General features: G+C 49.0%; 2 protein-coding genes across 2 annotated transcripts; both read left to right on the plus strand.

Moving 5' to 3' along the window:
* The first annotated feature begins 6,300 nt into the window (after positions 1–6,300).
* Positions 6,301–9,261, plus strand: LOC117835867 (rho GDP-dissociation inhibitor 1). The gene is made up of 5 exons (XM_034715187.2): positions 6,301–6,834; positions 6,977–7,043; positions 8,260–8,478; positions 8,585–8,709; positions 8,838–9,261. Exons 1-5 carry the CDS (start codon positions 6,589–6,591, stop codon positions 8,916–8,918), a joined length of 738 nt encoding a protein of 245 aa, XP_034571078.1. The 5' UTR covers positions 6,301–6,588; the 3' UTR covers positions 8,919–9,261.
* Positions 9,262–11,349: 2,088 nt separating this feature from the next.
* LOC117835859 (fimbrin-4) lies at positions 11,350–16,195 on the plus strand. The gene is made up of 15 exons (XM_034715175.2): positions 11,350–11,507; positions 11,635–11,766; positions 11,881–12,051; positions 12,173–12,429; positions 12,549–12,720; positions 13,081–13,119; positions 13,229–13,297; positions 13,404–13,520; positions 13,833–14,044; positions 14,220–14,378; positions 14,450–14,649; positions 14,752–14,918; positions 14,999–15,095; positions 15,229–15,320; positions 15,482–16,195. The coding sequence occupies exons 2-15, from the start codon at positions 11,677–11,679 to the stop codon at positions 15,761–15,763; spliced, it is 2,124 nt and encodes a 707-aa protein (XP_034571066.1). The 5' UTR covers positions 11,350–11,507; positions 11,635–11,676; the 3' UTR covers positions 15,764–16,195.
* The last annotated feature ends 295 nt before the right edge of the window (positions 16,196–16,490 follow it).

Consider the following 16,490-nt stretch of genomic DNA (forward strand, 5'->3'; position numbering starts at 1 on the left):
CTCCTACAACTCGCGAGTGATAGGGAATCACTCGGCTTTTACCGTCTCCTAGTTAAGCAAGGCAACTACTCGGTCCAACAGCTAGTGTTCAGATCATAGGAAACTAGGTCATGCATCTAGGGTTTCAAACAATTCCTATACGTAAGTGCACAAGCGTGTTACAGAAGGCATGCACAAGTTTGGAAAATAACGCAGGGTTTTCATGCAACCGAGACTTGCCTTCAAGCAAGGAGGAAGAGAACTGCTCGACTTCGGGGGCGACTTCGGCTTCTGGGGGCAGGAGCTCAGCTACAGCTTTGTCTTCTGGCGCCGGGTGCAACTCGTAGAAGCCGTCGGCGAGGCGCAGCTCTACACGAATGCAATGCAAGAGTTAGCTTAGACGGTTATTTCCACAGCAACACTTGCTCGCCTGAGCCCAGAAACTCGCGACAAAGAGCAGGAGGGTGGGGAGGTTCAAAGGAGTTGGTGGAGATCAAGAGGTGAGGGTTGGAAAGGAACTTATGATCTGGTCCTTCAACTAGAGGGTTTGGTATGCTAGGGATCCTCAGACTCAAGCGCTGAAAGGTTTCCCAAGTTTTACACATACACCCTCGGTTGAAGAAAAAAATCACAGCCGAGCCCTCGGGCGAGGCGGATAAGGGTCGGTCGGAACAGATAGGGTCGGGCGAGACGGAACCGGGGGAGGGCGGATAAGTGGGGTCGGGCGAAGCGGACTGGGGTCGGCAGCTTACCTTCTTCCTACAAGGAAAGCTTGGGGTCGGGAAGAAGCAGACTTGGGCGGAGGGACTAAGGCTTTGAACAACGGCTAAGACCGGCAGTGCTCCGGCGGCGGCGGTGCTTCTTGTGGATCACAAGTGAGCTTTTACGCAGCACTGAGGAGCAAGCGGCTGGGTGGCTTAGGGAAAACGGAGGGGAGCTGAGAGGAGAGTTCCTCAAGAACTTTAAGGTGTGGTGCTAGGAGCTTGAGCAGGGAGCAAGAGATGTGGCGGAAGGCAACAATGGCGGAGGGAACTCCGGCGGGCTTGCGCATTCCCTTTTATAGCTGCTGGGATAGGGAAGGGAGCGGCGCGGGAGAGAGAGAAGGGGAGTGGCGCGAAGGCCGGGGAAGAAGCAATGGAGTGCTCTGCTTGGACGGCGATTGAGCGACGGGGGCGGTGGTGCAGGACTTCGGAGATGACGCCAGCGGTCATTGGGTTCTGGCGTCAGGGTGGCGCAGGAGCGGGTATGCCGGTGGTTGAGATTTGGCGGAGGCGGGCGTCGCCGTGCGGAAGATTTGATGGACGCGACCGGGTTAACGGCGCTAGAATCGAGGATGCACAGGTGAAAAGACATGCAGCCGCGGGCGCGCGGGCGAGCGCGGAGCAACAGATTGTCGGGCGGCTTCTGACAGGGCGGGGGAAAGGAGCTGTCGCTGCCGTAGTCGGGGTTGGCGAAGGAGGAATCGTCGGGTAGCGAAGACCAGGCGGCGTGACTGTGTCCGAAGTGACGGAAAAGATGGGCGACATTGGGCTCTGCGGCCGGGATCTGGCGGTGTGATGATGGGCGCGGGAGGCGAGGCGCGACAGAAAGGTTGCAGAGGGGCTTCCGCTGCCATTAGGGAAGGGGGCGCGAGAATCCATTCGGTCGCGAGCTAGAGACAAAACTGAGCGGCGGGCGTCGGAGAAGATGAGCCACGCGGCGGGGAGACTCTGAAGCGGGCATGCAACTCGAATGCGCCTGCCGCGGAAGATCTGGGGGGAAAAAGATCTCGCGGGTCCACCGGTCAGACAGAACGGACGTTTGGGAAAGACTTAGAAGGATCTGACGGTGAGCTGGGTTTGGCGGGGTCGGGATCGGAGCGAAGCGGGGAGGGATCGGGTCTCAAGGGTCGGGACCGATCGGAAGATTGAACTTTCAGGCGCGGCAAACGAGACAGATGACTATGAACAAGGGCTAGGATAGGATTAACCTGGAAAGATTAGGGGGCCGGTCGTCACAACAGGGGATCAGGGACTCGGATTAAGATTAACGCGAAGGATTTTTAACCGAGGTCGTCACACATTGGCCTGTTCGCTTCAGTTTATAAGCCGGCTGAAAAGTTGAAATAGGTGATTTGTTGTGAGAGAAAAATACTGTTTGGTGGCTGATAAGCCGGCTGAATAAGCTGAAGCGAACAGGCCAATTAGAGGATTATCCGGCGAGTTGATGGCCAACCTTCTGCACTCTCTGTGCTTTATACATGGAGATCAAAGCGGATGTCCTCTGTCGTCTACCGCTGTGCAGGTTCTTCATCACCTCACACGGTGCGTCTGCAAATCGCGGCAGGGTCTCATGGACGCGCCAGCTGCAGCTTCCGCACGCCAGCCTCTTCGTTAACTACCTCGAGCACGAGAGGCTGCACTTCTTCGTCGCCCGCTAATCGAGCACGGCGACACGCAGAGTCGCAGATCAAGCACGGCCTTCTCTGGGTGGACTGAGGCAAGAGTGCAGTCGGATGAGGAATTGAAGCGGAGCTCCCCGAAGCTCGGCGAGGAACTGCGGGCGAGCCGCCTGGTGGGTGAGCGAGCTGCATGCAAGCCGAGGAGGCAGCGACGGAAACAATGGGGATCAACCTACGGCCAACTGTGCCTCTAATCAAGCCAACGTGTTAGAGAGTTTTGTAGCAAGAATAGTTCAAATGGATTTACCAGGACTCCATGAGTGCATGACAATCTAGAGAGAAAGGAGAGGGCTCGGTTTCACCATTAATGGAGGAATCTGGCCAGCAGAGCTGTTGCCCAGCTACTTGCTCCTCTCTGTTTTAGCGGTGGTCGGGGGATACACCGAGATAGAGGAGGGGGCAGCTCAGCCAGACGGAAACAGAAAAATACACACACACACACACACACAGAGAGAGAGAGAGAGAGAGAGCGCTGCAGGTGAAAGGAAAAGGTACAGCACGGCCACGCGACGCCACGACCCACGCGTCCAACTGCTGGTATGTGGGGAGGGGCAGAGAGAGAGAAAGGGAGGTGATGTGTCTACCGGGGTCTTATGTGATTCAATTTCCAATTCACTTTTCTATTTTAATTAGCTATAAATGGCATTAAAATTCTCTAGCTATTTTCACCATCTGTACAAAAGTTAAAGTTATAGGTTCTGAAATATTCAAATTAAATCTAAACAACACTGTGGTTATTCAACCGTACAGTACAATGACCACAGTTAGATTACTTACGGGGACGGAAGGAATTACTTAATCAAATCAAAATTTTACTTTACAAAAGTGTACCGATCATATAATATTAAAAAGATTAAAATGAGGAGGTACCCTCAGAAAAGCTAAAGTATATCCGTCCTAATGCTATCCTTCAAACCAAACACAAAACATGATTCTTCCATACTTTTATCCCTCCAATAGAACTATGATCATCCCATCCCATCCCAAAAATAAAGAAAAGTCTTCTCGAACCAAATACATGCTAAAAGAATTTGTTTTTGCCGTGATGAGGCATGGCCATTGTGCTATACCCTATATAATTCACTAATATTTTATTCTCACACAACTTTGATAATATTTTCTGGGTCCAGCCAATTTATGAATGTAGGAACCTTTTTATACAAAATGAAGCGCTTAGATTTCGTCCTTAACTCAAAGCTGATTAATCCCTACGGTAAAAGAGAGCAACATTTTTATTATCTTCGTCCATGCACGAAACCACGAAAAATAAGGAGAAAACTGGAAATGTCGCACAATGAGATTACATAATAAATAACATTTTTAAAATCATGCTTAAAACCATAGTGTGATACACATATGCTCTTTACCCGTAGCAACGCATGGGCATATTTTGTAGTATGTTACAAAGTCACTCTAAAAAAATCTATACAAAAAATTTCCATCACCCTTCTTTTTTAAAAACATTTTTCCGAAAGGGAGGCTATATTAACGCAGCAAGGCCATGGGCGTTGCAATGACCACAAATAGTTGCCATTGCCGTTCCCAAACTTCATCCGTTGCCTGTGAGACTGTGAAGCTGCTTTCCAATATCAAAGCTTCCATGCACTCTGGACCCCAATGGAGCGGAAAATTCGGCGCAGCAGTTGGCCGTGTTGACGATGCTGAGCCGCGGTACGAGCCACCGAGACGAGTTGGCGTCAGGTGCGCCATTGATTCGAGCGTTAGAGCCAGGCTAATAATTTAGCCTGCGGCTGGCTAAATGCAAGTGCCATGTCATATATAGCTGGTAATATAGCTAGCTCATATATAGTGTGTTTGGTTACATGGTTTAGATCTAGCTTGATTAAGATCTAGCCTGGCTCAGCTAGTACGTCCGATTCGGTCGTACTAGTGTAGCCTGGCTTAGGTGCTTTTTTTGCATTGCGCTGGCCTGGCTATGTACTCTGGACAGGCAATCAAACAATCACAAGCTGTATTAACTTAGCCAGGCAACCAAACACAACCTAACTTGGCTTGGCGACTATAATAAAGATGCAAGTCTTCAATGCTTGCTGTTCATACCATCTGTTGTTGTGGCTTATATCTTTGTAGCCATTTATCAAACAACATGATAAGTATCCCATACAATATAATCTCATTCATTCGTTTTTAAACAGCATAGTTTATTTAATATCTAGATAACAGGCATACAATATTGGACACTTTGATTTGTGCTCTGAAAAATAAGGAAGCACCACATAATAAGCAACATTCTTTATCTTAGTACATCATACCAAGTATCTAAAACATGTATCTAAGTACACCTCAAATTCGTATAAACAAGTAGAATAGACTGGAATTGTATAAAGTGTAAAGCTTCATCGAGACAGAGAATAGACTGGAATCATATAAAGTACGCTGCTTGACAGGGATAAGATTCTATAATCACAAACAATTGCTCTGAGCTAAACATTGTGGTAGTTAACAAGACACTGCTTTGAGCAAATAGTAGATGATGTTGCCAATACACGGAACAAGAGGCCGTTGCTACATAACGATTAAGAGATGCAGGTCATACTTGCATCCGAAGATTCAGAGATGCAGCCTTCATCCATACAAACTAGAGAGAGGCAGTACATGATTGTCCAACGGTAGAACGGAATGAGCCCTTCATCATCTACGAAAAAACTACAGAGACGCAGTACAGATGGCCGGCGGCAGTGGCGCTGTCGAGTGTCGACCCGTCATGCGGAGGCTCTGGCGACGGTTGGGGACGATTTGGGCATGAAGATGGGGATTTATGCTTTGCTCATCGGTTCAATCTGGCGCACGAGAAATAGCTTTGGCGTGCAAGGAAGGCGGGGTGGAGCACTGGATCGGGAGGGAGGAAGGCGGGCCAGCAAGCGCCGGCCTTGTCGCCTGCACGGGGCTGGAAGCATGCGCTTTTCTCTCGGGAGATGAGTTTCAGCCGGGCGACTCGCCATCCGCCCGGTTCATTCTCTATCCTCTCCTCGCCTGTCCCTCTCTTCCACCTAGGATTTTAATGACGTGGAACATCTTGCAGCCTCTTACGTACTCCCTCCATCCCTAAATAACTGTCGTTTTCGCTTCCCGAGAAACAACTTTAACTAAATACATATAAAAATATTAATATTTATGATACAAATTTAATATCAATAGACAGATATTTGAATCTAATTTTTTAATAAATTTATTTGAAGATACAAATAGTGCACGTATTTTCTACAAATTCAGTTAAAATTATGATATGGAAATAAAAAATAACAGTTATTTAGGTGCGGAGGAAGTACGCCGCATCGGATGGCCTTGACGCCGCGGCGGGGAGCTGCTCCAGATCCATGATTGGAGCGTGATGGGCGGCACGGGCCATAGTATCGGACAATACCCCGGTCCTCGGACAAAGCTGCCCGCGCGGACAGGGAAAGGCACCGGCCAGATCTTTACCTGCCGGATGAATGTCCCGGCAGGCAGGATGAAAACTTCGGCCAGATCAATCACGCCGTACTACATGGAAGTTTCTACCGTCACTGTACTGTCAAACCTACGATTTACCGAGACACTGTCACCGTACACTTGGATTGGGATTCTCCCATCTCGTTGTGCATGGTAGAAACTTTCAAAACCGCCAACGATCTCATTGCATCGAGTCATCGTCTCATCGACTCGGGAATTAAAACTCCTAACCAACGCCACCACGGCTGTACAACCTGTAGAGAGGTTGCATCGCAGGCTTGCAGCGCGGCGGAGGTCGTGCCCGTCACGTTGTCACCACTCCGTCGCCTCTTCCTCGCGGCGGAGCGAATTAAAGGCCCTTATCCTCTCTGCCGCTGGCGCTCGCTGCCACCGATCGTTGGATCCAACCATCTCCCCCCTCGCCGCCCGCCCGCCCGCCCGCGCCCTTTGTCTTGGAGCCTTGCGCCGCGGTCCTTTCCCCCTGTCCGAATCCGCCTCGACGTGTCCGCCTCCTCCCTCCCTTCCCTCCCTTCCCTCCTCGTGCGCTCGCCTTTTGGTGCGCTCTTGGTATCTGTGCTCTTCCTCCCGTGCCCCTCGTCCTCCTCGTCTCTGCCACGCTTCCTTATTCTTGTCTTGCTTGCTACCCCGGCCGCACTCTTCTTCTCTCGGCTGACGCCGCCATTGCGCGCGAGAGCTGTGCGCGGCGGAGCGTGACGATGTCGTCAGCGGTGGAGGCCATCTCCTGCTCCAAGGTCGACGTCCCCGCGGCGCCGGAGCCGGAGGCGGCGGCGGCGGCGGTCAAGAATGCAGCGGCGCCATCGGAGAACGGCGATGCGGCGAACGGCAAGTGTGGCGAGGCGACGCCGCATTGCCACGACGACGAGGAGGAGGAGGAGGAGGCCCCCAAGGTCATCGACCTCGGCCCCCGGGTCAGCATCAAGGACCAGCTCGAGAAGGACAAGGTACGTGGGCTCGCTGCCATTGCTGCTAAAAATACGTCCCCATCTCGATCCATGTCTATGATCTTGCTCTTCTTTCGGTTACGAGTAGCTTCAGTTTCAGTGCGTTTCTTCATTTCATTTCTTGGCCGCGTTCGATTCACAGGACGACGAGAGCCTGCGGCGATGGAAGGAGCAGCTCCTCGGCAGCGTGGATTTGAACTCCGTGGGAGGTAAACTAAACTCACGGCAACAGGACACTAAATTTTCCTGCCGAATTGCTGGTCGCGTGCGTTCGATTGGCTCGCGCGCGTCCTCGCGGCCTAGTTTAATGGCGCCAGTGGGGTGGGGCAACGGCACATGCCGCAGCTCCGCATGTGAGAGAGCACCGCCATGGCTGCCGAGATGGTCCCGTGACCGTGAGGCCGTGAGCCATTCGTTTGTTTCCCACCCCGTGCCTAACCCCGTTTCCTCCCTCGCTAATGCGCCACCGGCCACACCCCGTACCGTACGGTGAGGTCCGTGTTGCGTTTTGCCGTAGGAAATAAAGACGCAGGGGTGAAGGTCGGTGGCCTGTGGTGGGCTCGGTTGACGGTTAGATACGTCGGCTGGCCGGCCGGCCGGCCACCGGCTTCCCTGCCTTTTCATGCCGACCAGTTGAAGGAGAGGAGCACTAGTTTTTCTTGAATGCATGGTTATATGGTCTTCTTCTGCAATGTCCAGGACTGTAGTAGTAGAACTAGAGCAGGATATCAATATCAGCAGTCAGCACCTTCCAATCCTGGAAAATGGCATGCTGGTTGTTGGGCTGCTATAGTTGAATGGTGCTGCTTTTGCTGCTTTTAAGGTCAGCGCATTTTGCAGGGCATTTTTCAAGGAGCCCTTGCTTTTAGTTTAGACTTTTTACTTTTTAGACGAACGCTAAACACATTTTCATGCGTCTCGTGTTTTTGTTTAATGTTAAGCACCTTCTGAACAATCCATGTCCCAAGTCGAAGTAGCACATTCGAAACTTTTTTCGGCCATTTAAATGGGAGATGCAAGTATCTCGATCAAGTAGCACATTCAAAATTTTTGCTGCTTTTAAGATGAGCGCATTTTCTCAGGGCGTTGTTGAAGGAGACCCTTGCTTTTGGTTTAGACTTTTTAGACGGTGTTATACACATTTTCATGCATTTCGTATTTTTGTTCAGTGTTAAGCACCTTCCCGGTTTCAGTAGTGTTGGACACATTTTCATGCCTTGCGTATTCAGAATAAGCCCTGCTCTCCATTAGAATACAGAATTCAGAGCAATTCAGGTTTGAAATTCAAGTAGCACGTTCAGAACCTTTTCAGCCATTTGAGTGGGAGATGCAGTAATTCCGATCTCGAAGTGAAGTGAAAATTAATACCATCTGAATTTGATGCCATAAGCAGATCTGAATTTTGAACCTCCTGTACGTTTGCAGAGACGCTGGAGCCGGACGTGAAGATCATGAGCCTGTCGATCCTGTCGCCCGGCCGTCCCGACATCTTCCTGCCGCTACCGGTGGAGCCCAACGCCAAGGGCGTGTGGTTCACCCTCAAGGAAGGCTCCCCATACCGCCTCAAGTTCACCTTCTCCGTCACCAACAACATCGTCTCCGGCCTCCGCTACACCAACACCGTCTGGAAGACCGGCCTCAAAGGTGAGACACCAACCGCCGGGATCACGCCATTTCCGCGCACGACCACGTTCCGGTCATCGCCCTTGATCAATGATCACACAGCTCACGGTCTGCTGGTTGTTCGCAGTTGACAGGGCCAAGGAGATGCTCGGCACGTTCAGCCCCCAGCTGGAGCCCTACACGTACGTGACGCCGGAGGACACCACCCCGTCGGGAATGTTTGCCCGGGGCTCCTACTCCGCCAGGACCAAGGTAAATTAAATCACATGACGAGGACGAGATCATTCGGTTAATTCAGGGCAGGGGTGGTCAATAGCAAGCGGTAACTTCAGGGTTCAGAATGAAGGTTTATGTGACAGACATCTTTGTTTTTTTGGCAGTTCCTCGACGACGACCGGAAGTGCTACCTGGAGATCAACTACACCTTCGACATCCGCCGGGAGTGGCCGTCGACGAGCTGATCACAGCAGCTATCGGCGGCGGCGAGGCCGGCCTGCTCGAGTCCCTGCTTCAACGTTGCTGTGCCGGAGCAGACCACTCGTTTCGTTTGTGTTTTTGCTCTTCTGCTGGGTTCAACGGTTCATCCTGTCCCTGGGTTTTTATATTCGTCATGTGCGTGCGTGTGTGAATATCGTTTCCATTTGTCAGTTGGCTGTTGTGTTGGTAACGTTGGCAGACGGGCACGGTGAGGTCGGTCCATCGGTCTGTGCGTGCGTGGGCGTGTTGAACTTACGTCAGGGTCTGTCTCGTCTTCGAACTGCCTGTTGAGTTCAGAGCAATGAATTGAAGCTGCGTTCTACGTGATGCACTCGTGACCTTGATTTTGTTTTGTGAATGCAGCTCGTCGATTTTATTGTTTCGGCATCGACGCATCGTTATACTGGGGATCGGGTAACTTGATAACTTTTGAAACCCCTGGCAACATGACATCTCGAAGGCAGTAATCAGTAGCTGTGGGCGTGCAGTTTTCAGCTCACTTTGTGTTCGGTCGTTCTATTTTCTTTCATCGAGTCATGCCGTAAAAGCTCAGCATCATTTCCGCACCATGACGAACGAAGCATTATTCAGTCAGTGCCGAATCGATCGACCAATCTGGGAGTTTAATCCTTGACACTAGAACCAGAGACCAGGTCAGAGGATGCAGATGCCTGGGAAAAAAGGTGCGGCCGTGGACCTTGGTTGTTGAGCTCGGCATTGACGCTGGCGCTTGCCTGTTGCCAATATGGTCCAGAGGCAAAAATCGGCCTCATGCTAGGGCCCAGAGGGCCGAATAAACAGGTCAAGGCAGGCTGACGAAAAGAGAATGGTCTGATCACGCAAGGGGCCAGGCCGACCAATCCAAACCGGTCTAGTTTGGCCCATCACGGGCCGGAACAGAGAGACTACATGTGGTGAATCTGTCTGCTGACCTTCCTTCCGTCGAGCCAACTCGAGCTAAGAAAATAAAAGACGTCGCTTCACGTGAGCGGAGTAAAAATCGTCACGCTACAAAAGACGTGTGGGCACGTTCACGCACGCCCGCGGCTCTCTCCACCTCGTCGGTCGCATGTGCCATGTGAGTATGCGACCAGACGGAGCGAGCAGAGCAAACCCGGCACATACTTTATTCGGAGAGCTGAGAACTCCCGCTCCTTTTCCCTCCGAACTCGGCAATTGGCACCTGCCGCCTTTCTCCTCTTGTTCTTGCCGTCGGACCACACGCGGTAAAGAGGCCCGGCGGCAGGAGCCCGAGCGAGATCCACGCTCAATATACAAAGCCTAAGGAATGTACTGGTGACCGACGCAGCTGTACGTGCCGTCGGTGCCGATGCCGCTATTTGGTTTTGGCCGGTTTATATATATGCTGCTTGGGCTCGTGGCTGCAAGCCTGGCGATCTGGAACTTTCGGAGAATGCGTTTAGCCGGGCGCTGGGACGTCAGCGCGAGACAATTTTTGACAGGGGGAGCGCAATTTGTCAGCTTGGCTGGCTGCGTACACGCCCGCCCAGGCCCGTGCGATGGTCGCTTGTTTCCCGCCGTCTACTTTACGGTGATCTCCCCAAGGCGTTTCCCTTTCACGTCCGACGCGTGATGGGAGTAGGCGAGTTGTTCGAACGCCCATGCACAGAAATGTTACTGCATTCTTTTGGCGTTTTCTCTTCAATTCTTTTACTTGTTGGAACCGAAAAATTGTAGTCACCGTTAGTCACAGGTTTTTCTCTGCAATTCTAAATATTTGTGCCTCCCCATTTCTGCTGCGGAAGAAGGAGGTGACGAGGCGTACGTGTGCCCACGAGCGGTCGAACGGGGCCACGCGCGTCGCTGTGATGGGGCCAAGGGCGGCGGCGAGGGCACAGTCAGGAAGCCATGTGTTGTCCATGTACGCAGAGCTGGTTCGTTCCGACGCGAACAGTGTCGAAGTCGGAACGCGCCAAGGCAAGGCCGGTGACGCTTTCGGCAACACGAATCGCAAGGGGACAAAGAACGCGGGGTCAGGCGGTGGCCCGCGCCGAATTGTCGGTCCGATCTGGTATCTCGTGCTGGGATCGGCGCTGGCCGGTGGTGCATTCCCCGGGCTCCTGAATTTCTGTCCGAACAACCTGTGCATCACCGGTTACCGTGTTATTACCAACATTAATCACGAACCGTTTCTCTGTTTGCAGTCTTGTAGAGTGACTTGTAACAATGTGACAGATTATCTAATTGCTCGTTGATGGTAATGGAAGTTGCTTTCTGTGTAGAGAAACTGAAAATGTTTAATCAGTTCAGCCCTGAAGAAATCAGTAGGAAGGGGGAGGGAAAAAAAAAGCAGTTTCCTGGATTTGTTTACCTTTTCCAAAACCCCGGAGGAAACCTAATTCGGCGACAGGAAACGGAATAAACAAACAGAAAGAGACCGGGCCCACCGCTGCCCCTTACCTCCTCTCCTCGTCTCCACCACTTTCCCTCTGCACCCCGGCCCCCACGAAATCTGGAGACCTGGACGCCATTGCTCGCTAGCCTTTTCCGTCGAGCGCAAGGAAACCGCGCGCCACCACGGGAGGGAGGGATTGCCGTGACCAATTCGAAAGGTATCTCCTCGCCGCGCCGCGCCGCCCCGTCGGCGGGACACGCCGTCTCCTCGTTGCTTTTTTTCACCCAGGGGTTCCATTCCATCCGGGCCGTGAGTGGCCTCCCTGATCTGGATTCCTCTCGCAGCCGCTGCGGGCGCGGGCGGAGTCGGGCCGCGGAGGTGGGGAGATGTCCGCCGGATTCGTCGGGGTCGTCGTGTCCGACCCCTCGCTGCAGGGGCAGTTCACGCAGGTCGAGCTCCGATCGCTCAAGGCCAAGGTGACGTCCGAATCCGTCGATTCTCCCCTCCGCGCTGGAAACCCGCTGTTGTATTGCGTTTGGTTCGTCAGTTTTGGTCCCGGTTGGTTATTTTTGTTTTTGCCGGTGTTGCAGTTCGTGTCTCTGAAGAGAGATTCCGGCCATGTCACCACGAAGAATCTGCCGGGGCTGATGAAGAAGCTGAGGGGGCTCAATGAGGTGGTCTCCGAGGAGGAGATCGCCGCCTTCCTGTCGGAGTCGTACCCCGACAGCGATCAGGAGATTGAGTTCGAGTCCTTCCTCCGGGTACATGCATCTCGGCGTTTCTCTGAGTTCTCTGAGTTATTGAATTGTAATGCGGACAGGAATGGTGCGGTATTCCCGATTTATTCTGATGGGAGTGGGGAACCTGGCTCTGTTTCTGCAGGAGTATCTGAATCTGCAGGCGAGGGTGAGTGCCAAGGTAGGTGGTGGTGCTGGTGGTGGGGGTGGCAAGACCTCATCGTCGTTCCTCAAGTCCAGCACCACTACGCTGCTGCACAATCTCAATCAGGCAGAGAAATCGTCCTACGTGGCGCACATCAACACTTATCTCCGCGAAGACCCATTTCTGAGGAAGTACTTGCCAATCGACCCGTCTGGAAACCAGCTTTTTGATCTGATCAGGGATGGTGTTCTGCTCTGGTGAGATGGCTGTCTTGTTTCTAGCTAGTAGCAGAGTGCATTCCCTTGAACTGGTTAAACGAAATTTATCTGAAGCTAGACCTTTCTGATGGTTGCTCATTTATGGCTCATTTTCTCAGCAAATTGATCAATGTAGCTGTACCTGGGACCATTGATGAGAGAGCAATAAATAAGAAAAGAGTTCTTAATCCATGGGAGAGAAATGAAAATCATACACTCTGCCTCAATTCTGCCAAGGCCATTGGATGCACTGTTGTCAACATTGGTACACAGGATTTGGTGGAGGGAAGGGTATGTTATGTGTTCCCTCCTTGAATGCTGCAGTTTGATTTATTTGGAGAAGTTAAGTGATGATGTTCATGGAACTATCTGTCCTCAATTCCTCAATGTATTGTACAGTGCTTGTTAACTTTGGTACCAAATTCACAGCGGTTACAACTTTGTACCAATCTCTATATTCTTTATATCACCTATTAGTACGTGCTCCCTATATTTTCTTGCTCTTCTCCTATCTGCTTCTCTACAAAACTACAACAGGCACTTAGTCACCTTCTTGCATGGACTCAATATTACTCTCAGTTCTCGTTTTTTATCCAAGCAAATCATTGAAAACATCATGGCTTACACAAACTTATATTGTTTTGCATGCAGCCTCATTTAGTTCTTGGATTGATATCACAAATCATAAAGGTAAACATTGAACTGAGCATTGCATTTTGATTTTTGGGGCAATTCAGCATACAGACTATCATCAAACTTCTGGTTCATTGAATAAAGAGTTGTTTGTACTTGTCATCAGATTCAACTTTTGGCTGATCTGAACCTCAAGAAGACACCGCAGCTGGTGGAATTGTTTGATGACAGCAAGGTAAATAAGGGCATTTTGTCATTGTTTTTTCCTCTGCATGTTTTGATTTTTTAATTCTTTCAGCATGTTTTCTTGAAACAAATTCACTTTAACCCCTATTTTGCAGGATATAGATGAGGTTTTGAGCTTGTCACCAGAAAAGATGCTACTTCGGTGGATGAACCATCATCTGAAAAAAGCTGGCTACAAGAAAACTGTTAACAATTTCTCTTCAGATGTGAAGGTGCATATAATAAACAACAATGCCACCAAATTATCAGTCACTTGTTTATTTGCTGATACATGCCACTTGATTATCTTGTCACTGCATTTGAGTTATATTGACAAACTAAAGCTGGTTATGCACCATTTGTTAAAGACTACTTTATTCTACTATACCCTTAGCTGGATGCAGTTACCAACTTACCATCTTAGGCATATAGGAGTTAGGAAAAGTGTTAGACTGTGCTTGATCCATCATAATTGCTTTCTTTTTTTGATGCTGCTGTGTTTACTTTGATCAACAACCATGGTCACACAAGTTAGTTCTATACAGGATGGTGAAGCCTATGCTTACCTTCTGAAAGCTCTTGCTCCAGAGCATTCCCCTGAAACTACATTGGATACCAAGGATCCGGATGAGAGGGCAAAACTGGTACTTGAACAAGCGGAGAAGTTGGACTGTAAAAGATACCTGACCCCAAAGGATATCACCGAGGGATCTGCCAATTTAAATCTTGCATTTGTTGCGCAAATATTCCAGCATAGGTAAATGTGATTAACTTTGGTTGCATAAAAATTTCAATATGTGACTTACCTCACCAAATCACGTGAGCTAATTTTCCCTCTGCCACATTTACATTAAAAGTTTAGCAGATAATCACTATGGATTCGACATTGTCATCTGATCCTCACTTGGATCCTATTGTCCTATGCTGCGCAGGAATGGTCTAACGAGTGACACCAAACAAGTTACGCTCACACAGACGGCAACACGTGATGATGTTCTATTGTCTAGAGAAGAAAGAGCCTTCAGAATGTGGATCAACAGCCTTGGGGTTGAATCATATGTAAACAATGTATTTGAAGATGTTCGCAACGGGTAATAAGACATTTGATAGATTTTATATTGATCTCTAAATGAGTTTGTTATTAATGTCCATCCTGATGCAGGTGGGTACTTCTTGAAGTACTTGATAAGGTTTCTCCTGGATCTGTCAATTGGAAGCTGGCATCAAAACCTCCAATTAAATTGCCATTCAGAAAACTGGAGAATTGCAATCAAGTTGTAAAAATCGGGAAGGAGTTAAAGTTTTCTTTAGTAAATCTAGCTGGGAATGATATTGTTCAGGGAAACAAGAAACTGATTGTTGGTGAGTCTGTCCACGTCTAATTTACCAGTGACACTAATGGATCACGCTCTTAATATTTATTTGTAGCATCATATAACTGAATTCTTTGGTGTTGTCTTTCAGCACTTTTGTGGCAATTGATGAGATTCAATATCCTTCAGCTGTTAAACAAGCTAAGATTCCATTCCCAAGGGTCCCAAGGAAAAGAAATTACTGATGCTGATATTCTAAACTGGGCCAACAGCAAAGTGAAAGCATCAGGAAGAACTTCTCGAATGGAAAGTTTCAAGGTGCTTCAATGTCCACTGACTGAAGTCCTATTTATTTGTCTGAAAACTCTGGTTGCTTAGTTTCCTATATTCCCCTACAGGACAAGAGCTTATCGAATGGATTGTTCTTCCTTGAGCTTCTTAGCGCAGTACAGCCAAGGGTTGTGAACTGGAAAGTTGTTACTAAGGGGGAAGCTGGTCTGTTCTCAGCCCTCAGCCCATATGCATTCAGTTGACTATTGGATAGCCTTATTTCTGACTAATCATTTTGTGTTCTCCACAATTGACTTCAAAACTAAATCATAACTAATCTACAATCTGTTTTTTTCAGATGAGGACAAGAAGCTGAATGCTACCTACATCATTAGTGTTGCTAGGAAGCTTGGATGCTCTGTATTTCTGTTGCCAGAGGACATCATAGAGGTAAACTGCTATTGCTAGTAAATACATTACATGTTAATGTATCTGTTTAATGTGCTGTTTATTCTCTCTTTCTAGAACAATGATGCTGATTCTCACTTGGGAATTGTTATTTAGCCATTACATTATGGATTCACGTTCTTACGATCTTACCGGTTCAACAGGTGAATCAGAAGATGATCCTTACACTTACCGCTAGCATTATGTATTGGAGCCTACAGAAACAACCTCAGTCACAATCTGAAATGCCAGAGCAATCAGAGCCATCTAGCATGACTTCAGATGCAGCCTCTGATATTGCCTCGGAGGATGGAGCTTCAACGACTGCGCCATCTGAGTCCGAAGAGGTGAACTCGCTGTCTGATAGCATGTCCAATTTGACAACGGATGATGCTACTTCGAACGCCCCATCTACCGAAAATGGAAATGGTGTGGCAGGATCCTGATGGTTATGCAGCTGCAGTTCTTTTTCCACATAGTCCTGGTTTTTAATAGAGGGAATAGTGCTTTCGTTTCCCAAAGTCTTCGCTACCAGAAGTGATTTTTTTTACTACTTCTGCATCCTGTGTATGGTAGCTTGATAGATACAACAAATGCAGATAGATATAGATGCCGTTTGTTCATTGGATTCGCTTCATATCTTACTATAGGGGAAAAAAGATATAGTATATGCTGCTGGATGGGTATTTTTTGTATTGCTGGTATACACCCATGAAAATCTTATGTGCTTCTGTATCTGGTCGGTCAATTCGTTCATCTGTTCCTTGGACTAGTAGTCATTATGTACTACTTGGTGGCCATCATCTATTGTAATGCGTTGGTATTCTGATGAAACATGCCTGTACATAACATACTTTAAAAAGGTTTTGCCCTGCCCAGGATTTTTTTGTAAATACTGTTCTTTTTTCGTTCTTTTGCATGCGATTTGCATAGTTCAACCTGAGAGCTCGATTTGATTCGACTGTTTACCTTGCAGTCATTTCAGGTCCAATTCAATTCCCGTTTTAATATCATTTGCAGTAGCCAAAATGAGCAACTGCATCGATCACGCTTCTTTCATCTGTGATGACTGTTTCCTCATGCGAACGCCATTCCGTGCGTTGAGTTTCGTGCTTTTTTCCGCCGGTGAAACACGATGACGAGATGACTTCAGTTATATTTTCTTTTTGAATG

Source organism: Setaria viridis, chromosome 1 (assembly GCF_005286985.2).
Source record: "Setaria viridis chromosome 1, Setaria_viridis_v4.0, whole genome shotgun sequence".
Taxonomy (NCBI): domain Eukaryota; kingdom Viridiplantae; phylum Streptophyta; class Magnoliopsida; order Poales; family Poaceae; genus Setaria; species Setaria viridis.

Coding starts and splice junctions, on each gene's coding strand:
- LOC117835867 (XM_034715187.2), top strand. CDS start 6,589: ATGTCGTCAGCGGTGGAGGCCATCTCCTGCTCCAAGGTCGACGTCCCC. Junction 7,044..8,259: donor GGATTTGAACTCCGTGGGAG/GTAAACTAAACT, acceptor GTACGTTTGCAG/AGACGCTGGAGCCGGACGTG. Junction 8,479..8,584: donor CTGGAAGACCGGCCTCAAAG/GTGAGACACCAA, acceptor GGTTGTTCGCAG/TTGACAGGGCCAAGGAGATG.
- LOC117835859 (XM_034715175.2), top strand. CDS start 11,677: ATGTCCGCCGGATTCGTCGGGGTCGTCGTGTCCGACCCCTCGCTGCAG. Junction 12,430..12,548: donor AGGGATGGTGTTCTGCTCTG/GTGAGATGGCTG, acceptor TCATTTTCTCAG/CAAATTGATCAATGTAGCTG. Junction 15,321..15,481: donor TGCCAGAGGACATCATAGAG/GTAAACTGCTAT, acceptor CCGGTTCAACAG/GTGAATCAGAAGATGATCCT.